The 24,371-nt window shown below is 47.0% G+C and overlaps 1 protein-coding gene and 2 pseudogenes across 6 annotated transcripts in view; 2 read left to right on the plus strand and 1 right to left on the minus strand.

Moving 5' to 3' along the window:
• Positions 1-333: 333 nt before the first annotated feature.
• Positions 334-24,371, minus strand: part of CDCP1 (CUB domain containing protein 1) — a 44,576-nt gene continuing 20,538 nt past the window's right edge. For 2 of the 6 annotated variants that reach the window (XM_039837527.1, XM_039837526.1), the window contains exons 2-9: positions 20,254-20,463; positions 14,974-15,336; positions 13,571-13,939; positions 9,386-9,607; positions 7,964-8,344; positions 6,198-6,560; positions 4,020-4,107; positions 334-1,610 (exon numbers count right to left, since the gene is read on the minus strand). In XM_039837527.1, coding sequence (XP_039693461.1) covers positions 1,181-1,610; positions 4,020-4,107; positions 6,198-6,560; positions 7,964-8,344; positions 9,386-9,607; positions 13,571-13,939; positions 14,974-15,336; positions 20,254-20,463 — 2,426 coding nt within the window. In that variant the 3' untranslated portion in view covers positions 334-1,180. Of the gene's footprint in view, positions 1,614-4,019; positions 4,108-6,197; positions 6,561-7,963; positions 8,345-9,385; positions 9,608-13,562; positions 13,940-14,973; positions 15,337-15,626; positions 15,918-20,253; positions 20,464-24,371 lie in introns of those variants that run through there. The other 4 variants (XM_039837525.1, XM_039837524.1, XM_039837528.1 and 1 more) reach the window with 3 other exon arrangements.
• LOC120582530 (uncharacterized) lies at positions 17,183-17,302 on the plus strand (annotated as a pseudogene).
• LOC120582667 (uncharacterized) lies at positions 17,404-17,557 on the plus strand (annotated as a pseudogene).

Raw genomic sequence — 24,371 nt, forward strand, 5'->3', positions numbered from 1 at the left:
AAATTAGGGATCTCGAGATGGGGGAGAGTGTCCTGGATTATCCAGGTGGGTTTTATCAGTGAAAGACGGAAGCAGGAGGGTCAGTGTCACAGCGCCCGGGTGTGACCGGCCATTAGAGGCAAAGAACATGAGCAGCCTCCCAAAACTAGAAACTAGAAAAGGCGAGGAAACAGATTCTCCCCTGGAGCCTCCAGAAGGAGCTTAGCTCTGCTGACACCATAATGCTAGCTCAGTGAACCCATTCTGTACTCCTCTCCAGAACCATAAGATAAGAAATTTGTATTGTTTTAAGCCACCATGTTTGTGGTAATTTGTTACAATAAGAAATCAATACAGGGGGCTGCTTTCTGCTGTATTTTAAAACATTTTTAGAGGATGGAATTACTCCCTAAATTTCTGTGTACACGCCAAAGTATTGCCGTAGCTGGGAGAGCCACACATGGCAATTCAAGGAAATTTCGCTTATTTCTAGGGCTTAAGGACAATGGGACTCAAGATGAATTTCTGTAGACGGATAAAGACATGCAGAGCGAGAGAGAACCGAGAAGTCTCTTCTGAAAGAAGATGTGCATCGATGCCCTCAAACACACCCGCCCTTTCTGGCCGGACAGATTGCAGATTCTTCCCACCTCCCAGGGGACGAGCACATGTTTATCTAGTGGCCAGGAGACGTCAAAACCAAGCCATCTGACCAGTTAGCATGAGTTGTCACTGTGTCAGGCAAAAAGAACTGCATGGTTATACATTCAACTTCTTAAGCACACAGGGCCACCAAATAAATAATAATAAAAGGCACATTGTCAGTCTCGTCCAGGGGACCCCGTGAGAGTAGGATCCTTGGGTGGTCTCCTAGGGGTTAGGATTGGTGACCCCGCGGTCCAAATCCAAATCCAGGGCCCCCTGCGTCCCTGTACCTGGTGACTCACGCCTCTCCTCTCTCATTAAGGCTGGTTTACGACCCGACCTGAGTTTAGAAGGACGTGAGCTGTAATGTTTGTGTCCAGATCAGAATTCATCACTTTCAGCCTCTCATCATCGGAATGAAATCAGAAGTTGGTGTCCAGGAAAACTTTCTGCTGTTCCTTCCACATAATTTCTTTTCTTTAGGGTTTCTCATGGGCACCCTAAAGGTTGTCTCAGTGCCTTGCTTTTTATGCAAAGTCTTTGGGATGGGTCCGAGTTATTCCCCAGGCTCTGCTGGCTTTGGAGCGTCCAGCAAGGGAATGTCTGTGTTTTCATTGCTTCCATTCTCCATCTTGGGGTGGGAGAAGGTGTATGGTTCGCTCTCAGACTCAGGGCTGCAGCCAGGGGATGGCTCCTCTGTGGTCAGCTTGGCAGTCGGGGCCCTGGAGCATGTGGGGGGTGGGGAGGGCGGGCAGTCTCCTGTGGGGCCCTGGAAGGGCCGGTAGGTGTCCGTCTCTGGCTGGACGAAGGACCCGTTGGAATCCTGCAGCAGATGCCCATATACCATAGTGTCATCGATGACCGCATATACGTGGGACTCGCTGTCCTTTCGTACCTTCTGCAACTTTTTTGGCTGCATGGGCATCTGAGTGTTGATGTTGCCATTGTAGATACCTACGGCTGGGCCCTTGTTTATCTTCTTTTTCCTACTGAGAGAGAGGGAGCAAGAGAGAAGTCAGGGAGACCACGGTCTTAGATGTGCACCCTCGTATGTCCCGGCTGGAACTCAGGTCCTTCGGGGTTCTGACCGCGTCTCCCCCGTGTCCCGTGATTCCTTAGCATTTGAAACTAAAACGACTGTCCTCAGAGAATGTTTAGAAGGAACCAGCTTCTGTCTCCAGTTTCCGAGGTGGAAACAGGGAGTAGATGGTGGTTTAGAGGAGACACTTTAAATACTACCTGTGCTTGAATTTGCTTGGACAGAAGCACAGTGTCTAATGGTGGAGACATCTGACACCCGCTCTTTCCTACTAGAAAAGGTGGTGGCACAGCATAGTGACACCAGGCACGGCATGTCCGGGCCAGCCTTCTGTGACTCAGTACTTTCCCGTAGCTAACGCTCCATCCCTCCCTTGCAGGGGTAAAAGCTCTCACTGTCTAGATTCTAAATGATAACAAACGAGAATCAGGATTGAAAGGATTCTTAGTTTTTATCTGGAGTTGGGGACGGTAGAACTCGGCATTGGCAGAGGGATCCAGTCCCTTCAGCAATAACCTTCAAACAGGGGAAAAAAAGCTAAAAAAAAAAAATAGACAGAGTTCAGGCTGGGGTGCCAGATTTTCTCAGTAACACCGTTCCCATTCGGTTTGTAGGGCTCTTTGGTACTTGGAGGTCGACGGGCACTCACACCCCCTACTGTGGAAAACAAAGCTTTGCCCTCCGTCTCCACAAACCAAAGGCAGGGGGCGCTGACATTTTAGCTGACCAGTGATTCAAATGAAGGACATTATCTAAATGAACATAACGGGCCATGTAATGCACAGGCCGGCGTGGTTCACTAACTGCGGACAGGCTCCCTGTACTAGATAAAAATAAATCTAGTACATTTAGTTTGCAACATCGAGTCTCTGGCCAGGATGACAGGTTCCAAAGGCTCTGGCCTGATGCCCTGTGATAGATGCCCCTCCTTGGTGCTCCCCAGTGCCTCGCTTGTCCCCACCAAAGCTCTTCTCATGCCATCCTGGAACTGCCTCTTTACTTGCCTGCCTCTTTAGTCCCTCCACCCGCTGGGCGGTGGGAGAACAGACTGTGTCTTGCTCCTCGTTGCAGCCCCAGTGCTATGCATGGTCCCCAGTGCCCAGGAGACCCTCAGAAATACATGCTCAACGACAAGTTCAACGACACTGTCTTCCCTCGTTCTCACTGCAGAACCCGTCCACCCTCCTACACCATCTTGGGGATGGATGCGCCTTATGCAAACCTGCCCACCAGTAGCCTCCCCTACAGCCACTCTGGGGCTGGTGATCTGCAGGCCAGAACTGGGGCAGTTTAAAGCTGGGAGCTCCCCTCGCCCAGTCTCCTCCTGATGAAGAAGCTGGGGCCCAGCGTGAATGCCACGCTCTCCGATCTGGGTGGGACATATTGTGCGTCCCCGTCCCAGACAAGAAAGGATCCTGAGAGAAACAATGAGATGATGTTTTTTAAAAGTCCTTCTCCCCGCCATGCAATCTATCTTCATGGGGAAGAGACCCCCCCCCCCCGCCGGGTCTGGGGTGGGCGGTCCTTCACTGTCAGCAGAGACCTTTCTAGAACGTCTCACTGTTGATCAGGAATTTCAGCTGTTTGCTCACGGTCCCAGTTAATATTAAAAAAAATTTTCTTTTTGGCTTTCTGGAAGGTCAAATCATACTAGGAGAAGCAGATTCTCCCTGCCCTCAAGGCTTTCATCAGAAATATGAGCAGAATTGATAAAATCTGGTAGCAGCGTGTACTCTGTCTACAAAGGTCAACACTTTCCTTTCATAAAACAGAAGCTGTCATCCTGCGGGGACGCAAGGTGAGACTGAGTCAGTGACCTGGGCCTGCCTTCCTCTCGCCCACAGGGCTGGCTTTTTTTCAGTGCTTGTCTGGAGTCCCGGGAGTAAACAAGCATAAAACAAGACAGTTTGTTTAAGGAACTGGAGGAGAACAAGCTGGGGCCTCATGCATTCGTTTGCCTCACGGTGACAGAGGGAGCAGGTTTGGAGGCCTGGTCTGGCGGGGCCCACGTGAGCATTATCCTGCCAAGATCACCCCCCGCGATGATCACGGTCTAATGAGGAGACAGTAAATGAGTCACAGGGGACTTGTGCTGAGGCAGCTGCATAAAAACTGCAGGCTGAAATGTCACCACACATATATTTTTACTTTATGTGTGTGTTTTTTTTTCCCCACCCAGGTATAAGATTTTTTCCCCCCTCAAAAGCATCTTAACTCACATCTGGTAATATGGTTTAACACGGATCTTGGGGTGGGGCGGGGGATGGGAAATAAGAAAGAAGGTCAATAATGAACAATAGCTGTGAGCCAAGGAGGTGTCGGATCAGCTGGAGACAGTTTGAGAAATTCCACCTACTTCTTTTTCACTAGGCAAATGACGAGTCCGAGGGCAAACAGCAGCAAGGCGCCACCTCCCACCACTGCGATGAGGACGATGGTCAGGTCTGTGAGCAGAGACACGGGGAGAGAGGAGCAGATGCGTGGGGTTAGGTCTGTGATGAACTTGAGGAGACAGTCCCCAAAGCCGGCCACCACCCATTCGTCCCTCCCTACCCCGTCCCCTCACGCTGCTCGTCACGTTCACAGGAGCCTATCTCCCTTCCTCTTGAATCTGGGCTGTGTGGGTTCAGGGGCTAACCCTGGAGAGGCCTGGCAGCTTTCTGCACTTCCTGTCTGAGGGTGAGCCAGCTGCGTGTAAGAAGTGTGAGTGTGACTGCGCTGAGACCGCCATGCTGTGAGAAGCCCAAGCTAGCCATGTGGAGACCCCGTGAGATCAGACTAAGCAACCCACCGAGAGTGAGCACCCAGCCTCCAGACATCTGTCTCTGTGTGAACCATGCCAGCCCTCTAGCCGTTCAATGCACCTGCCTGAGACCCTGGGCAGCTTAGAGCAGAGATGTCACACTCTGCTGTGCCCTGACCCATGGGAGTGTGCGCCAGCAAAATATTTACCATCCAAGCCCCCAAGTAACTAACACAGACCAGGGGGCCTACCAGATCTCCTTTAAAGGCTACTCCTGGCCTAGACCGGGTGAGTACCCCCACTTGCCACAGCCGGTGGGGGAGGAGGGAAAAGCAGAGGGTGCAGGAGAAAGCAGGGAGCCAAAAGTCGGAAGCGAAGCAGTTAAGGGGAGGGTCGCTTCGTTTCGTGCCGTTCTTTTCCTACGTCTGTACAAAGGCAAGAGGAAATAAATCAGGGATGGAGCCCTTCGCCAAAACAGAGATTTAGAATTTCTTGCTTGTTCGCCAAGAACACAAAAGGTGAGATTAAGAGAAACATAGGAATTGAAATAAATGACAGAAAATGAAAGCAAGAGAGGGAGCGAACCCAGGAGCGAGCTAACTTGAGAGCGTGGGAGAGCTTTACACGGGTGGCTTTCGGAAGATCGGGGGTAAAGAGACTTAACCCTACGTCAGAGCCGACCAGCTTCGTGGCCTTGGGCGGACACTCGATCTCTGACCTCTAGAAAGAGGAGGGGCTGGGAGAAACAACCTCCACGGGCCCCTCGGGTCGCAACACTCCGATGCTCTGTGATTATCTTGGAATCGAGGGCAAACACGGCCCACCGGACGGCCCTGTCACACAGGCACTCCCTTGCCTGAAACTCTTCAGCATAGCCTGCAACTCCGAGCACAGACACAAACTCCTGTCTTGGCTCCGAGGCCTGCTGCTAAGGGCATTTCACGGACGCTAATGTGTCACTGGACTAAAAAACAAAATGCCAGCACCACGTATCTGTGTGACACTTTCCAGGCGCCCCACATTTTAATCACCAACACCGAATGCCCAATGATACTTCTGTGAGGTAGTTGTTATCATCTACCCTCTACAGATGAGGAAGATCGGGGGTCAAGAGACTTACCCTACGTCAGAGATTAACAGTAAATGACGGTGGTAGATGGACGGCTGAAATGCCCTAATTCCCCCCCTGCCCTGAACCATGTCCTTCACTGTGGCACTGCAGCTCCTCCCATCAAGAGGCGGAGTCTATTTGTCCACCTCTTGAATCTGGGCTGGCCAAAAGAATGCCGTGGAAGGGACGGTGTATGAGTTCCTAACCAAAGCCTCAAGGGACCTTGCTTGCCTCCTCCGGCCCCTTCTGGATCTCTCTGCCTCTGCCACGAGAACAGGTCTAGGCTGGAGGACCACATGGAGGAGAGCCAAGAAAGCCACTTATCCCAGCTGATCTCGGCTGGGCCCAGCTATGTGAGAGTGCCTGGCCAAGATCAGCCAAGTCCTCTCGCCAACCTGCAGCTGCCCACAGGTGCCTGAGTGAATGAACTCCGTCCGATAAGCCCAGCTCAGACCAGAATTGTCAAGACAATATATGAGCAATAATAATGGCTGTTTGTTTGTAAGCCACCGAGTCCTGAGGTGCTTTGTCATGCAGCATTATTGATGTACTAACTGACAGATACATGGACAACCAGGATTCAAATCTGTCTTCTGACTCGCCTCCCAGGCTTGCTCCTTACCCCTCAACCACCAATTTGCTGTCCACCTCCCTCCCCGAAAGACTTTGAAGGCCCTTACCCACAGTCCTCGGGGTAAGTGACACCTGGAAGAGCAGGTCCAGCTGCTTGCCGCTCAGAGGGCTGCAGTTGGAGATGTTGACCCAGAAGCTGTGATGGCGGAAGCCTGGCTTGGGGAGCACCTCCTCCAGGCTGAAGATCTCCTCGGCCCTGGTCCTCTGCTCCTGGACGATCATGAAGGCACGCCCCGTCTGGCAGACCAGGCCGGTCTGCTCCTTCGTGAAGGTCAGGCAGGCCACCTGGTCGTGGGGCACGCTGATGTTCCAGGACACCGAGCTGAGAGACGGCAGGCCCCGCTCCCAGTTAGGGGTCCTCAGGTAGACCTTGCTTTTCGTGTCTGGGGTCACTGTGAAAACACCTTCTTCTGCAGGAAAGAGAAGAGACGCCACACAGACGTTTCACTCAATCGGAACGGAGAGAACAAGTGTGGAGGAGACGGCGGTAAACTCTCTAGCCCAGCGGGGTCCGGCAGAGCTTTCTGAAATGTTCTTCATCTGCGCCGTTCAAGAGTAGCCGTGGTCACATGTGTCTACTGAAGACTTGACGTGTGCTTGGTGTGACTGAATCGAACTGAATTTTAAGTTTTCTGTACTATTAACTTACGTTTAAATTGCCACATGTGACCAATGGCTATTGTACTGGTCAGCACAGGATCAGTCAGTCAAATTAGGTGTTCAGGGCTTTTCAAAACATATCAAAAACAAAACAAGCAAAAAACCAGCCCATTTTGCCAAACCCGCGGTTATTTCAGCTTCCTTCCAGAAATGGCCTCAACATAGCTAACATTCGTCTGCGCTCCACCGTGGGAGAGGTAATCCTGATTTCTGTTTCAGAGATTCAAAAAACTTCAGGTCCTGGGAAGAATGCTAGAATCGCAAAGCTGAAAGAGCCTCGACATGTCGACTAATCTATATCCCTTATCTTCAGGTGAGATAAACCCCCACATTCCACACTGATGAGAATGTGTCTTAATTTCAAAGACTCTCCAGCAGGCATTTCTCTGATAACCTTGGAAATATCCAGCAGCCTGGACTGACTGACCTTAATCTTGTGGCCCAAGATTCTCCTCCTTCCCACTCATGCCTCTGAGAACAAAGGTACCAAGTAAAATAAACCTCAAATGCACGTCTTGGTCAACTTTCCAATGGCCTCTAACGGTGAGGAACTTGAGATGGTGACTGTGACTTTTAAAATCAGTCACGTATGTAGAGTTCTAGAGTTCACTCTCGTGACCAATGGAGACCTCATTTCCTGTTTCGGGACACTGAAGATCACATGCCAGCCTCCCAGGGGAAAAGGACCCGGATGCTGTAGACGCCTCTCTCTCCCAGCATCCCACTCGGTGCTCTCCACACTGCATTCTGAACGGTCAGGGCAGAATCACAAAAATGTCTGCAGGAGGGTTTTTATGTTACCGCCTTAAAAAATGCAGGGCCCGGGAATAGTTGGTTAGTTCTAACCGATATCCTGCTTGCTTCCAAAAGACTCAAACCCGATTCTTTGTTCTGCTGCCATCGACCGTCGCCTCCCACCGTCAGAGAGTCTTCTTTCTAACTCCTGGAATTTTCCATGCTAGGTATATGGTAAAGTCAGAATTTGGACTCGCTTTCTTTCAAATTTCTTGTGTGAGGACCAGCCCACTCAACTCGCTCTCCTCTTCAAATCGACAACTTAATTAAGACGATCACAAAACCGAAATAAGATGAATGCCCAAACGAGAAAGGCCAAGGGGACACGCAGACAGGGGAGAGTAAAAGATGCTCTTACCTTTGAAGTAGGGTGTGAAGGACACGGTCAGGCCCTGCCTGGAGACTTCTTGTTGGAAGCTGGGGGCAAAGGTACGCAGGGTTACCGACATGTTCTGCTTCACTTGGATCTTCTCGATGGAGCCTCCTGAGCAGAAGGAGCCAAAATAAAGGTCCTGGCCGGGACCGGTGCTGGCCACGAGGTAGCTGAAGCTTGTGTTGCAGATCCGCTCTTGCGTGTGCTGCTGCAGCTTCTGGGCTGGCACCAGTGCCAGGCTGAGCCTGTCCTTGGGCACCAGCAGCTTCCAAGAGAAGTCGTGCAGCTGCACGGGCAGCTGGAGAATGTCCCTTGGCACTTGGAGGAAGTAGGACTTCCTGTGGCAGTACCGGTGGTCCATGCAGCCTGGAAAAGAGGGGCTCGTGGTACCCAGGGAGGGAGGAGACTGGAAGAGCATCCTCCCAGCTATCAAGTCAGCCCGAGGCTTTCTTGCTTTTCCCTTCGGTCTTCCCTCGCCCATTATCCTTTTGTCCTGGCTCCTTGATCCCCCTTTTCTAGCTTTCCCTCCTCTTGTTCTCTCATATTCTTACTAAACTGGCAGACCAACTCCCGGGGAGTCTTTCGGGTTGAAACTTTCTCGTTTATCAAGTTCTCTCTTCTGTGTGTCTGTGTCTTAGATGCTAAGTGCCATGTGGGCAGGGCACAGGTTTTTCCTCCACCAGGACCTGCTGCCTAGCATCTGCCTCTGGGGGGAGGCGGTTCTGTGCAGTGCAGAGTAGGGAGTGGAGTTGGGGAGATCTCAGCTCGCGTCCCAGCTCTGCCACTTCCCAATGGGGTGGTCTTGGGCTGGCTGCTTGGCCTCTCGTGGCCTCAGTTCCTGCATCTGCAGACTCTAAGAGAATCTGTGCCAAAGATCCTGGTGGCCCGGCAGGAGAGTGACAATTGGTTTTGCTGCTCTCCATTCATCATGCATTTATTATATGACTAGCACATGTCCAGAATTGCTAGGGGCTAAAGGGATAAATAAAATAAGATAAGAGTTTTTGAATTCAAAACTTGGAGTCTCATGCGAGAGAAGATAAGTGGGCAGTGAGTGTGGAAGCAGGGGGTGTGCAGATGGGAGGGGATGGGGAAGGCTAAGCAGAGGAGGAGCGAATTTCACAAGAGGGAGACTGGAGGCCAGACAGAGGGGACATTAGCACGGACGCAGGGGATGCACAAAGCGCTCCCGAAGGATGCGCATTCCAACTGAGGCTGCTGGTCCCAGAGGGGGCCATGCCTTCACCTCGCGGTTCGCTTCTTGGTTGCCCCTGCTCTCCCTGCACTGTGAGGGACATTTCTGCTCATGCTATGTACAACCTACCCAGCGGACCCCACCAAGAAGACAGGGCAGGGATGAGGGAGCTGCCCTTGGCCCAGGAGGAGCACATCGACCAGCGGGCGTACTTATGGTTTTCTCGGCATTCATCCACAGGCGCGTCAGGTCATCGCAAAGGAAGGTGATCTTGTGTTTGGAGCCGTGTGTCAAGGTGAGGTTGGTGCTGCAGATCCGTGACTCCAGACACACAAAACAGCCGGGGACGAACTTTCGGCTCAGCTTAATGGGCCTCGGCTCAATGGTGAGTGACATGGCTCGCTCATTGCTCAAGTCAACCACATAGGTGACGTCTGAGACCACAAACAGAAAACAGGCATAAAGAAAGGATCAGCTGCAACCCCGTGAAATGGTGACAATTAGCACGAAAATCTCTTACAGCTAGGGACTGTTGGAAATACTTTTTATTATTCAGGCAACATCACAATAACTTTAAAAAAATTTTAAAAGAAAAAGTCGATCGCATTTCTACTACGCTTATTTAGCTGCTTTCATCTCTTCAAATTCATTTTAATCCTGGTTCATACGCATGCATATTTTCACCTACTTAAAAGTATAATGAATATAAAATTTTACTCAGCTTTCGCTTTATTTTATAGTTTTAGTTAGCTTACTATACAGTTTTCACATGCACTCATCTTTTAAAATATTCATTAATCTTAGTAGCTGTATAATAGTCAACTAAGTGAGATTTATCGTTACTTCTATAAATACTCTCCTGCTATGAATAGTAATTAAGAACAGTGTGGTTTTAGTGTAGGGATAAAAGACTCATAGACAGGATGAAACCTTAGCTATTTTAATTTAGTCTCTAATAAACACTATATTTCAAATAAATCTGGACCAGGAGAGCTCTCTCTCCCATTAGTAGAATAAAATCGGACTGGCGCCTCAAAGCAGTTACCACAATAAAAACAAAGAGCATATCCTTATAAATATGGAGTAAATGCAAATTATAAAAGCAAAAAAAAAAAAAATTAAGCTATCTTTCTGACAATAGGCACCATAAATAATGTTAAGGGAAAAGGGACCCACTGGGAGAAAATATTTGCAAGATGGAATGATTGAGGAGTTCCTGTAAATGGTCCAAATACCCAAAATATGAAGGTAGATGGGGTAAAAGGGGTCAAATATGTGGTGACAGAAAGAAATCTAATTATGGGCGGTGAACACACAATGCGATGTATATATGCCTTACTGTTGAATTATACACCCGAAACTTACTGGATTTCGTTCACCAATGTCACCATAATAAAAATGAATGAATGAATGAATGAATGAATGAAAGAAAGAAAAGAGAGAGAAAAGCAAATTATGACAAGGTGTTACTATCCCTCCCTAATTGGATGGGTAGAATGTAAAAGCCTGATGATATCAAGTGTGGGGAGGGTAAGGGGAAACAGCTGCTCTCTCGTACTGCTGGTGCGAGCATGGAGCATCTTGTTACGGTGACTTGGGGATGCGTACAGAAATGAAAACCCTGCACCCCTGTGAACCCAGCAGTGCGACATGGGGATAAATGCCCATGTATGCATCGCAGCTCTGTAATTGTGGAAAACTAGGAAGCACCAAAACCAGAACAGTTAAACTATGGAACATTCAGGAACGGAATATTATGCAGCCGTTAAAAAGAATGAAGGAACTCTAAATATACTCATGTAAGAACCTTCGAGATATAATATCTACCAAAACAGCAAGTTGTAGAATAATATGTTGACTACGATGCCATTTATTTACAAAATGTCCATGTACAACAAAACAGCTATTTCTATACATACGTACTTGTATATGTAAATGAAGAGAATAAAGATATAGAGAGAAATACAACAAATCCATAATTATGATTACCCCAGGAGAGAAGCCTGGAAGTGAGAAAGTACAGATGGTCAGGAGGGAATGTTAGTTTTGTCTATAATATTTGAATTTTTAATAAGAAAATATTTATGTATGTCTTCGGTAACTTGAAAAAACTGCCCCATTGTTGGCCAGTTAGGTGATTTCTCTGATCTTGCCATTAGAAATAAAAGGTCCTAAGAAGGTCATGTGCATGCTTGATTTTCATCTCTTTCCTCAGGATAAAGTCCCAGACCTGATCTGATTGTGAGGTGCAAGAAGAGGGATATTTCCCCACCTATTTAGAAAAGATGACCAGATTGCTTTGTAAGAGTCATTTCACTTTATAATGTCTTCCCCAGAAGGCTCTTCTCTGTGACCCGCTGGAAGTCACATTTTACTGAGTTGCTTTTTAATTTTATTCATTCTGCATTTATAGAAAGCCATCAAATTGGAAAGGTTTGAATTATACACATACACACACACACGCGCGCGCGCGCGCACACACGCACTTAGAATGTTCTACATCTGTAGGATGAGTTCAGTGTCGGTATTAGATTAGGGAGAAAATGCTGAAATGTCTGTCTTTTGCCTAAGCCATGGAAACAACATTAAAATGACAATGACAGTCATTTTTCTGTTCAGTAAGATATCTCAAAAGTTCTATATTTGTTTCTTACTCTAATATTAAATACCCCAATATTTTCTCAATTAAATAATTCCCTTTGTTTGTACGAATGTACGAATCTCCTTAATAGCCTTTATCTGGCACAGGTACTAAATACATGCTAATGAATCAATAAATGAGTTCCATCAACTCCTCAAAACAGACCTATTATAAGGTAGGAGGAACCAGTATTAATACTGAGTATCGTTATTTCCGGTTCAAACATAAGAAAATGGAGAGCTATTGAATTAAACCACCGTGCTCAGAGTCGTACAGCTAATGAATGGCATAGCAGGACTCAGCTTAGGTCTTCTCATCCTCAAATCAATGCACTTAATACCACTATTGCTGATTCCAAGACAAAACTTTAAAAACTCCAATACTCAGGGAGAGAATGTATTACCGCAATTAATTCTCTTCCTTTCACACCAGATAATTAATACTTCTAATTATGGTTTATTTACATATCTCCTCTGCATGATAACCTTTAGACTAAATTTAGTTTTCACTGTGAAATACTTCCTGCCCTAAAAAATATTATAAGAATGGAACACAGCCATTGATCAAATCCAATGCCTACAAAGCAATACCGTCAGTACGTATTAAATCTATTGTCCAGACAGATCAGCATACATACACACACTTCTAGTCTGCCACTTTGGGCAACCCCTCGAGTGGATCCCACATGGTCACGTCTCAGATGTTTATCAGCCCTACAAAAATAAACAACATGCCACGCCACACTCCCACTTCATTTTCCTGCCTGGCTCTGCCCAACACTTCCTGAAAGTAATAATAAAAAAAAGCTGAGAATCAGCCCTCAGGGCAGAATCAGCCTTAGCACGTGTCAGAGACATCCTGACCCCCTGCCACAACTTGTTCCTTCACGATTCTGGTTCACAGATGAACCCCAGGAACAGCAGCCCTGAACTCATCTTGTATGTGAGTCCCCCTGCCCTGCCAGGACTGAGAGGAGGTGACCGGGGCACCCCAGGGAACAACATTTAAGGAGGCACCTGCTCTGGGGTTTGACCTGTATTTACGCCTCCCTAAGTGAGCACCTCAGCGCGGAAGCCTCCTTAAATGTTGCGTCCTGGCCCTGGCTCCCCTTCTCTAGATTCATGGCATCTTAGTAACTGTGTGTGGAATGTTCCGTAACCTCATTCTCATCAAGCTACCCGGGGTTCAGCATGGTCCACAGCACAGGCTCTGGGTTCTGAGCTTGCTCTGCTCCTGACAAGCTGTGTGATGTTAGGCTAGTTCCACAACCTCTCTGAAATGCCTAGTTCCTCCTCGGTAAAGGAAGATAACGTCTGCTGGGTTGTAATAAGGGTTGAGTGAGACATATAAGTGGCGTGTTTAGCACAGGGCTTGGCACAGAGGGTATGTGCCCAAGGTATGGGGCGCTCAGCCAATAAAACGGTGTTTAGTTATCATTATCATTGCTGACGGTGTGGTGACATCTCGACCCACAGTGTAGGGTCAAGACATGATGTCTAGACGGTAACCTTCAATGCCTTCATTAAAAACAACTGAATGCAAGTTCGTGTTTGCTTCTTACTTAGTATGCTGAAACGGAACAGCATGCCAGGCACTGTCACCGAGCCCGTCTCACTGCCTAGCAACGTACTTCCTGCAACTCTCACAGGGTCCAGAGTCCAAGCGGACCAGACCACGGATGAGAAACAGGAAGGGAACCTCTCCCCACGCAGACTGCCCCGGAAGGAAAGAAGGTGCTGGCAGGGGGCTCACTTACTGCTTTCGTTTTGTGGGTGTTGGACCAAAACTTGAAACTTCAGCCGGAGGATCCCTGGATTTTGGGCGTCTTGGTCACAGCCCTGCAGAGAGAGGTTGAAGCTCCCAGCCATGTTCCCGGGCTGCTTGTCCGCCAGCCGGAACACCTCGGGGTTGGTGGTGGAGCCCGGGATGTAGTACTCAACCCGCTCCTCCTTCTTCTCGCAGTTAGAGACGTTGAAGTGCAAGAAGGACACGCTCGCCCGCAGGTGCGCGGGGATGACGAACTGCCACGTCATGAGCTCGTCCTCAGGGAAGCCGTCCGGGTAGTTGGCAGACATCAGGGTCGCTGAGCCTTCGCCCTCAAACACAGATTCGATGATGCACAGTCCTATCGGGAGTGGAACCCAGACAAAGGAAGCGATTAGACCGTGCCCTGGCTGTCCACGGCTGAGGGGCAGCGGGGTGAGCAGAGGGGACGGCGGTTCTCAGGTCCTGAGCTGCTGGTCTGGATGTGCTACCAGGAGGAGGCACCAGTGGTGTGTGAGTCAATGTTTAATAAGTGACTCAGTGGGCAAAAAAAGGCCTAATGTGTAGGGTCCGCCCACTTCCTTGGTGTAAATACTCCCACCACAGCTGAGTTCAAGGTATTAAAGTGAGATGATTGAAGGTGGAGTCGGGAGGAAATGGGCAGCAGGTCATCATCGTGTAGTATTTCCACCCACCGATACGATCGGCACAAATAACCCCAGGAGCACAGACAACGGGAAAACGTAGCGAACTAGTTAGAAGACAATGAGTTTTGAGCGTTCATTATCTTTGTTTCTAAACTCACTTATTCATTTGTAAGTTTATATAATTTAATTTTTATGAATGGCTCTATTTAATACCAGCTCACAGATTCCTGCACTTCTAACAATCAGCTCCTGTGAGCCGGTGTGAGCCAGCTCTAGCACGCCACCGACACAATTAGAGAAAATGTACAAGAGAGAGAAGACAGGACAAAGAAATTAGAAACGGAGCGATCACGGGAGGTCTGTAGAACCAATCCCATCTCATTTTTTAAAAAACAAACCTCACGTGCACAAAGGACAAAGAAAAGAGAGTCACCACTGGGCTGTTTAACAAGGGTGTGAGCTTACTTTAAAGCAGGAGGTGAGTGGCAGGTGAGCTAGCGAAGCTTCATCTGTATTCGCAGCTGCTCCCAGCGCCAGCATCACCGCCTCAGCTCCCCCTCAGATCACCAGACATTAGATTCTCATAGGAGCACCGGTCCCCGGTGCCAAAAAGGATGGGGACCGCTGCTGTAAGGTATTCAAGTTGAATGATACAAAACTGCTGACACCTGACCCTTTCTAACCCCGAACAGCAGTGATTCGGTACGTTTCATCCTCAGCAAACAGCGGGGAGGGAGTGTGTGCTCACGTTTTATGGACGACCGGTTCGCGATACTGAAGCCAGAGATGTTCCGGTTGTGGAACCACGGCAGGTGTAAGGCCATCTGCACGCCCCCTTGCATCTTGATCCGGGACACGGTGCCGTTGCTGCAAAAGGTTCCGATCCTGACTGCGGTGGCATCGATGCGGCCGCTGATGGAGTGAGTGACTCCGTCCGGGCAACTGTCCCCAGGCCCGATCTGCCTCAGGCGAGGCGTGGAGAACTGTAGCTCCAGACCAATGCTCTTGTGAGCTTGGACGTCCCAGGTGAAAGTTCTGTTGAGGGTGGGCAACATCGATGCTGGGGGCTGCAGATGGACCTCCCCAAAAGGACACGGGCCCGACATGCAGTCTGAAACAGTCACAAAATCATCTTGGTCACACACGCTCCCAGGCCACTAGCTGCTCCCCCTCGCCCCTTAGGAGACCCTCAGATGAGTACACGTATCTCTGGGGAAGTGCCTCGGCTGGGGGAGCTGTAAAAGCCGTGCCGACAGGGAGTAGAGCCCACGGCCAACACTGCCCAGCACAGAAGTGAAAACACCTGACTTCCTGGCTTCACGTGATACAGCCTGGCAAAGCTACTCACAGGCCAGCATTAGTCTGAGGCTACACTTCAGCTAAAACCCCGTCTTTGCTTACTTCTTCCCTTGCTCTCTCCTGCATTCCTCACTTCTTCCTAGGGTGCTTCTGTGGGTACTCTCGTGACCAACGATTTAAACGAAGATCCCCATTCAGCATCTGCCTCTAGGGAACCAGACCCTGAACACCTTGTAACTACTGTGTTCTCTCGCCCGGGCCTTCCAGGAAGTCAGAGGAGGGCCCTTCGCAATGGAGCCTGTGCTCTGGGATGCCCCATTTCCTCTATTCCGAGACAGTCATGGTTGCACAGCTTTTAGGGCCCGGAGCCAAAGATGAAGCTCCACCTTTTAAAACTGGTTTCTCCATCAATGACTCATCAGCGTACTGAGTACACTCAGAATGAGAAAGGCCTCGAGTGGCTGGAACCTGGAGGCACAGTTCTCTTCCTGCTCATATTTTATTAACTTGGCAGTGGAATTTTTTTAAAGGCTAACAACTAATGACATCGTTTGATGTACTTTGTTTCCTAAGGCTCTTAAAACAAAGGGAGAAACGCTGCTGTTGGGGGAGGAAATAGGAGGAAAGCAAGCGACTAACAGTAAAGGTTTTGTTGTCTTCAGCACGGCGTGGACTCTGGCCACTGTAGTAATAATCTGTGAATCTTTATTGCTGCTCCAGTGGGGTATCTGAAAGTACTGCCAGCTCGAAATGGAATTATGGGAGATTTTCAGAGCTGCCCAGGACCTCTGAGGTCATGCACACCAAGCCTCTCATTGTTTGCAAAGCAGCCCTGGAGTCCAGGGGACGAGCGTGGCACTTGCAGAGCACATAATCCTGGGACAAAAGCCCAGGCTGCGTCTAGTCAACTTGCGTTCTTGCTAACCTACTGTGCCACCTAACCCATAAAACAGGGCCAGATAACAAGGTGACGAATGTGGCTAAAATTAGACTTTGTGTGTCAGTAAAGGCAGCACCTATTTTTAGAAGCTCACGGAAACTTCATCGTTGATATCGAGCTAACTCTTTCCTTCAAAAGCTGGCCTCGTAACCTTCCCCCTACACCTTCAGTGTGCCCAGCGCCACGTGGAGTCGTTCCTGTTGGGTCCCGTGCTCAAGCGGTATCACTTAACCCTGTTAAAACAGCGGTTCAGCCCTGGTTTGACACCAGACTCACGTGGAGGATGTTTAAAAAACACACTTTCCTGGGCCACCTGAGGGAGTCTGATTTAATTTCATACCAAGCTCCATCGCCCAGCCACAGCTCTACCAACCAGCCATGTGCCACTGAGAGAGTCAGGCTGTGAAAGCATCTCTTAATCGGTTGCCAAGAGCTTTGGTTGGGAGGATGGACAGAGAGAAGAGTAGTCACAATGACTAGCACGCCTCCAAGTTCTTCTGCTTCCCGTCTAGCGCCTCAATATTAAATAACTAAGACGGTTCCCATGCGGGGATGGAGAAGTGTCATTTCGGAAGTGGTTCACGGCACGGATGATGCCAGCACAGGTTTCCACTTTCATTAACTTTAATGGGACTCTTCAATAAAGGGTAACAACGGAGATGTCCAACTTCATCCGAAACTTTCAGAATGCTTATTCGGAGGTTTTAAAAACACCAAAGTCTACAGCCATGCCACCCTGAACAAGCCCGATCCCGTGTGATCTCAGAAGCTAAGCAGGGTCGGGCCTGGTTAGTTACTTGGATGGGAGCCCACCTAGGAAGACCAGGTGATGTAGGCATAAAATAAATAATAAATAAATAAATAAATAAAAATAAAAATGAGGGACAGGCAGACCACTGGACTGCAGTCCAGTATCTACAGGAATTATTTTAGAAATTAATCGCTTCTCGACCTTTTGGCTAAGATCAAGTGTAGAAATTAATATCTTCATATCATTTTCAAAAACAGTGAGCATGGGTTTTTCCCATGTAGAAAATTGTGTGTCACATCCTAGGACTGAAAGAGCGATGCATTCAGACACCTGCGAGATGAGATGTGTCACCCTTTCCCCTTTTTCAAAATGGCAGTCACTTTATTGGTTTCACTGACTATCGAGGAATGCATGCTTGTAAAAAAAAATGACAGTATGGAAGAACGGGAAATAGAAAATGAATGTCGCCTGTTCCCTTCTCCCATCCACTGTAGAAATAATATAACGTTCGAGTTTTGGTGTTTACCCCTCCAGCCTTTGGGCTCTGCGTGATCACATGTGCCTGTGTGTGTAGTTAATAAAGTGGGACTGAACTGTGCCCCCTCCTATAAGCTGCATTGTTTTCCACGGAACAGAACTACCCGGCGCATCTTTCCATGTCAGACACACAGATCGCCTTCATTTTTCAAATAGCAACACATCATTCCACTGGATTCTTAAGTATATCGATATTCTCCTCAGCTCCGTAAAAGCTTCGCTGAGATGTTAACTGTAATCGACTTAAACTGATAAATTAATATAGGGCAGAATTGACAATCAAAAAGAACCAAGGTTTTCATCAAGGAACACAGTAAGCCTCTCCATTTACCTACATTTTCTCTTTTGCCTTTCAGTAGAATTTTATATTTTGCTTCATTCTACGTATTTATTAAGATGATCCCTAAAAATTTAATGAGAACTTCTGAATAATGGTGACCAGTAGTATGCATAGTGGGAATTTTTATGTTTTCCTTGTGTTATTGGCAGTGTTTCTTCCTCTGCCTGTTGAATATGATATTTGCTTGGTTTTTGATAGAGACACTGTATAGGATTAAGAAAACATCCTTCTCTTTGTGGTTTACTAAGAGTTTTTATTTAAAACATGTAAAATTATCTAAGATGATTATATGTAATTCTTTCTTTCATCTAACGATGCAAAGCATTACGTTGACTGATTTGCTAATGATGAGCTATCTCACAGTCTTCCAGTGAACCCTCTCCGCTCTGGTTACATTATTCTTTCAATGCATTTTTTTAGATTTGATACACATATTTTATTTATGATTTTTTTTGCATGTTTAATCATAAGAGATTTTTTTTTTTATGCTTTCGATTTTGATGTCGGGTTTGTAGAAGCCTTATAAAATGAACTGTGAAATTTCTCTTTCTATGCTCAGAATGAGGGTGGGCAAACTACAGCTCATGAAGCCGGTCCAGCCAAACACCTGTTATTGTAAATAAAATTTCACTGGAATATTCATTGCCTATTTGTTTACCCATTATCTATGGCTGATTTCATGCTGTAATAGCACAGCTGAGTAGCTGTGACAGAAACCATCTGGCTCACATCTGGCCTTTTATAGAGAGAGCCTGCCAACCCGCCTCTAGAACGGTGTAAATATCACAGAAATTATCTGTTCCTTGAAGTTTTATAGGATCCTCTATGAAACCATCTCTAACTAACTCGAACCCTGCTCTCCTCCATCTTGGACATCTCCCAATCTCCTCCCCGGTTATTTATTTATTCAGGTTTCCTACCTGTCTATATGAGTCAATCTAATCCATTAAGTTTTCCCTGAAAATCATCCATGTCTCTCAGATTCTTACATTGAATATCACGTGGTACAGTCTCTAACAATTTCAGAAATCGCCTTTGTATATGTCATTAAATCCACATTTATACTTCCGATGCTGTGTATTTGTATTTTCTGCTTTTTTCCAGGAGACCAGCCAGGGATTTGTCTATGTGATTGGTCTCTGTAGAGAACCAAGGCTTGGTTTTAGTTATCAAATGTAGTTTTAAAACTTCTTTTAAGTACTTTAAGTTCTCCTTTTATTTTTCTGAATTCCTTCTTCCTAAGGCTTATTTTATCCCTTTTCTTCCTTCATGATCTGTTGCCCGATTCATTTATTTTCCATTAAATACAAAGCAATTTTCTGAGTATGGCTTTAATTAGAACGCAAATATTGTTCTCATGGTTGCTACCGTGCCTATTAGTTCCCAGATGACATACCCACCTTAAAATGATTAGGAAATTATACATTTTTTCTTCTGCCTGATTATTTCTTACGTCAATCTCCTACCCCAAGCTCAAGTTTTGAATAATAATACTAATAGCTACAGTTTGTTGAATTCTTATATGTTATACACTCCCAATCCATTATTTTATTTTATCTTCATAACAACCTATTGGTTGGTACAATGACTTTTATTTAATAGACTAGAAAACTAAGTCGCAAAGGAGTTAAGTAACTTATAGGATGTCTGTCACATGATCAGGTCACATGATTAGTATGTAGCCTTGGAGCCTGAAGCCAAACCCAGCTCCCTCAGCCTCCAAAGCTGCTGTTTTCTCCATTTGTGCTTTGTGGACCCATTTCTCCACTCTTGTCTCCTCAACTTTCGATTTCTTTCGTCCTCCAACTCCTTTGACAGATGTCTTTACCCATCGCAGACCTGAAGATCAGCTGCTCTGCTCAGAGACAGTGTGGCTTAGTGGTTACAGGCCAAGACTCTGGAGCCAGAGAACTTGAGTTCTGGTCTTGCTGCCACTTATCCACAGAGTCACCTTAGGCCAGTTACTGTCTCTGTGAACCTCTCGTAGGGCTGAATTGAAGAATAAACAACTTAACCCATATAAAGCACTTAGAACCGTGACCTGCCAAGTAAAAGCTGAATAAAGTCAGAGTTTCGAAATAGATCTTATCTTCCTAGTGACAGAGGCTGGCTTAGCATGAGAAAGAGAGGCAGAGGGGCCAGTCCAGGAGTGCACACTTACCGATGTTCTTCTGGATCTCAACGACGAAGTGATTCTCCGGATTCTGGCAGCTAAAGGAAAAGGCCTTTCTTTCTCCAGATTTGATGAACAACATGGTCGTAGGTTTTTTAGAAAAGATGATGTAACAGGGCTTCACTGGCAGAGTTGGGGTCCCGGGCTTTATGAGAACTGTAATGCCGCTTCCAGGTGGCAGAGCAATCTCAGAAGCTTCTGAAGGAAGGAAGGAAAGTGGAGTGAGCAGGATGGCTCAGGTCTGCAAACCTGCCGTCTTCCCCTCAGTCGGTCCAGGGAGAATGCCCTCTTTGACAACTTTGTTCCTTGCCTCCTGGTCCGGGAAGGGGGATGATGTAAAATGACAGTGTGTTGTCCCTCCAACGGGAGAGAACCAGGCCATTGTGGGCTGGGCACTGACATGTGTCTCTTGTTTGGCTTATTAATTTTGCTAAAAATTAAAAACACTATACCACATCCTAGATGTCTTGAGCAGTATGTTTTCAGATACCCTATCTGTGTGACGTTAAACAGCAATCAGAGGAACTGCCACACCACTTCTCAGTACAAAAGTCCACAAAGGGAACCGTCTGTCTGCGAAGGGACATGATTATCTGCAAAAGGCTGCTGTCTCCTGCCTTGGGCGCTTCATATGTCCAATACAACATACATCATACATACATAAACACATACCTACATACACGTGCATATAGTAACAGAGGCTAGGAAAACCTTTGCAGAAGTTAGATATAAACATATTGTGTCAACGAACTTGGAAAGTTAGAGCAAAATCATGCTAATACCTCAGACTGGGGTATTAACCTGAACAGACAGACAAGACCATGCCAGGGAGATGGGGATTGGCTATTGCACAGAAGTGTGCACACCCGTCAGGATGGGGCCCTGATTTATGAGCAAGCCCAATCTCCTTCCCGTTCCCTCTGTTTTATCGATTTCTAAGTCTTCCACTAAAAAGGAAGAGCCACCTTTCTCCTCGGCGGCCACCGCCCCTTCCCTGATTCGGGTCCTGATCGTGGGTCTCTGGGCAGTTGATGGCTTAGGAGCAGTGGATGGAGGGACGGTCATCTGCAGGTGGAAGGAACCCAGGGGTCACAGAGACCCACAGGGCTGCAGTTGGCGCCTCTGTCCCACCGCATTCAGGAGCAAAGAGGTCAGTGCCTGCAAAGGAACGTGAGCCTCGAAGGTGCACAGTAGGCGTTTTGCCAACGAACAACAATCCAACAGAGAGGTTTTTTTTGTTTGTTTTCCAGCTGTGCTTTCCCTTCACCCTTTAAAAAATGTTTGTTTTTAATCAACTTTATTGATATAATTTATATACGTTAAGAAGGACCCACTCCTGAGACTAATATAAAATAATATTGAATGTCAACTCTAATTGAAAAATGAAAATTAAAAAAAAAGGACCTCCTCACTTTAAGAGTCCTGACAAATCTATACACACGACCATCACAACGATCAAGATCTAATGACATTTTCATCACCCCCAAAAGTTCCCTTGCAGTCAACCTTCACACCAGTCCCAGAAAATGATCAGTTAGTTTTGCCTCATCTGGATTTTTACATAAACAGAATCTTACAGAATATTCTCTTTTTTGTAGCTGGCTTCTCTGCTCAGCGTGTTGGTGAACTTCATTCACACGATCACATGGTCAGTAGTTCGTTGCTTTTTATCGCTGAGTAGTATTTCGTAGTCTGGATAGACCACGGTTTATTTACCCATGCACCTGTTGAGTGACGTTTGAGTTTTTTCCAGGTGTGGGTCAGCCATGTGCTTTAACTTTACCAGAACTTCTGGCACGAGAGGCGTCGGCATTTCTCCTCCCATACCTTGGGTTCCCAGAGCCCAGCAGCTGTGCGTGATCAAATGTTTGAAATTTTGGCAGCCTCTTCCTGTACCTCCCCCCTTCGCTCGCTCTGCTCCAGTGCTGCCGGCCAGCAGCTCTGTGTAAGGAATGTGGAAATCGAACCCTTAACCTGCGATCGTGAACTACAAATATTTACCCCAGTTTATCAGGTAAGAACTTTACCCTCTTTGGACCCTGTTCCTGCATTCGTAAAATGAGGGGGTTGGGCTAGAAGAACTCTCAATCCCCAGCCAGCTCAGCGGCTATGATCGGTACCCGAGTAAGTAAGAAGTCGCTTTGCAACAGTAAGCATTGCCAGCTACTGCCCAGCAGTGACACGTTCCTGAGTGCCAGGGCACCAGCACAGCGGCCTTGGTGACTTTGTTTCCAAAATGGCTTCGGTTTGCATTTTTGGAGCAAAACGTCTCATCTCTCCAGCTTCAGCTTGTCTCGCTCTCTGCCTTGGCTCCTGTACTCGGTCACCTTTGCCTTCTTTGTTGAATGCACCCACCCCTTTCCCACCTCAGGGCCTTTGCATGTGCCGGTCCTGATTCCTAAAATGCTCTTTCTCTAGCAAGAGCTGGGTCCCTTCTGTCATTGCAGTCTCAGTTTAAAGGTCATCTCCTCAGAGCGTCCTTCCCTGACCAGCCACCCAAAGTGCTCCTTCCGCCCCGACCGTGTCATCCTGAACCTCCTGTATGTCCGTCCCTGCTCTAGTCTGTGACTCAGGGCGCCATTATTTTTGCATTTGTTCTCGCTTCCCACGATCAGAACGCGAGCACTTCCTACAGGAAGGTGGCAGTTACTTGCCTTTTCCAGTGGAAGCCTCAGGACCCAGACGGTGCCTGGTGTCCCCATGGAGGCAGGAGTTATAAGCCTCCCAAGAGCTCCATAGAAAACGTCCTTGTCTTTGCTGCATTTCGTTTCTTATAGACATATCACCATTCTTGTATTGCAGTTTGAGCTAATAAATCTGGGCGGGAACCAGGGACTCTGGTTAATAGCCTCAGAGAGAGAAAGCATCCTCTGGGACGGAAGTTTATTTACTCGGATGCTTCATCTTCAGGCAGTGTAGCCATTTCGAATCTTCGGAGATAGATCGGAAGGTCCAGGGGTTCTTTAAGACATCGGATTAAAAATGAATCTAGACCCGCGTTTAGAAACCCGGTCGTCAGATTTATGACAAAGGGGTATGTGTCAACTCTCACATTCTTCTTCTGTGATCATAAACACGGCTTATCATGTTATTTGTACAAAATTCTTGGAGCATCCGTCTCTGAAGGCTCAGGCAGGACGCTTTTCTGTGGCCTCCAGCCCTGGGTCACCAGTGGGACTAATTTCGTATCCAGTGAAGTCTCAGGTCTACAGCCCAGCCTGCAGCCCAATTTCTTTCTCGCTTGCATTTTTCCCTTGTCTGCTTTTACATCCTTTGGCCAATGCATCGTTTTAAAATTCCTGACTCTACGATTATGATTATTATTAGTTTAATGAAGGGATAGACACAAAGCAGATCGGCAGGTGCCTGAGGCTGAAGGAGATACTTTGGGATGAGAGAACCTTTCTAGATCTTGACCATGGCAGTGATCACACCTTGTACACAGACACCACCATTCAGCAAACTGGATACTTAAAATCGTTGATGTTGGCTGCATATAAGTTATGCCTTAATAAACAAAAAAGAGAAACAAAAACTTGTGTTAGAAAGATTGTGTTTCTACACAGAGTAGGGACTTAATAAATGAAAAAAAAAAAAGAATAATCATGCCTACAGTTAAAATATGGCTTAATAATGTTTTGGGGTTGGCCTAGTTTCTCTCGAGGTATGGGAAATATTTTTAAATTATGTTTTGAGAAGAACGAGGCTAATCTCGCTGCCATCTCTCCATTCAGTTCTTCCCTCCTGCTTTTAGGCAGGTCAGTTTCCCAAATAAGTTGGGAGCTATGACAATATGTTCTATTGTTAATGAATGCCAAAGAAAAATGTACAATCGCTTTTGGAAAAAAAAAATTTTTTTTTTCTTTTAGAAACTTTACATCACGTATTCATTTAACAAACACTTTTTGGGTTTGTAATATGTTCTAGGGACCATACTCAGTGCATATGATTTAATGACAAAAACAGGCAGAGTCCTTGTCCCAGAGGGTTAATAGTCTAGACTGGGGATTTCGAAGTCTGAAGTCTGGTGGGCTTTAAAAATGATAGTGTCACATACCAATAGGCCCATCATAGGATCTGGAATCTGTATTGGGAACACTTTTTTT

Source organism: Pteropus medius, unplaced genomic scaffold, assembly GCF_902729225.1.
Source record: "Pteropus medius unplaced genomic scaffold, Ma_sr-lr_union100, whole genome shotgun sequence".
Classification (NCBI taxonomy): domain Eukaryota; kingdom Metazoa; phylum Chordata; class Mammalia; order Chiroptera; family Pteropodidae; genus Pteropus; species Pteropus medius.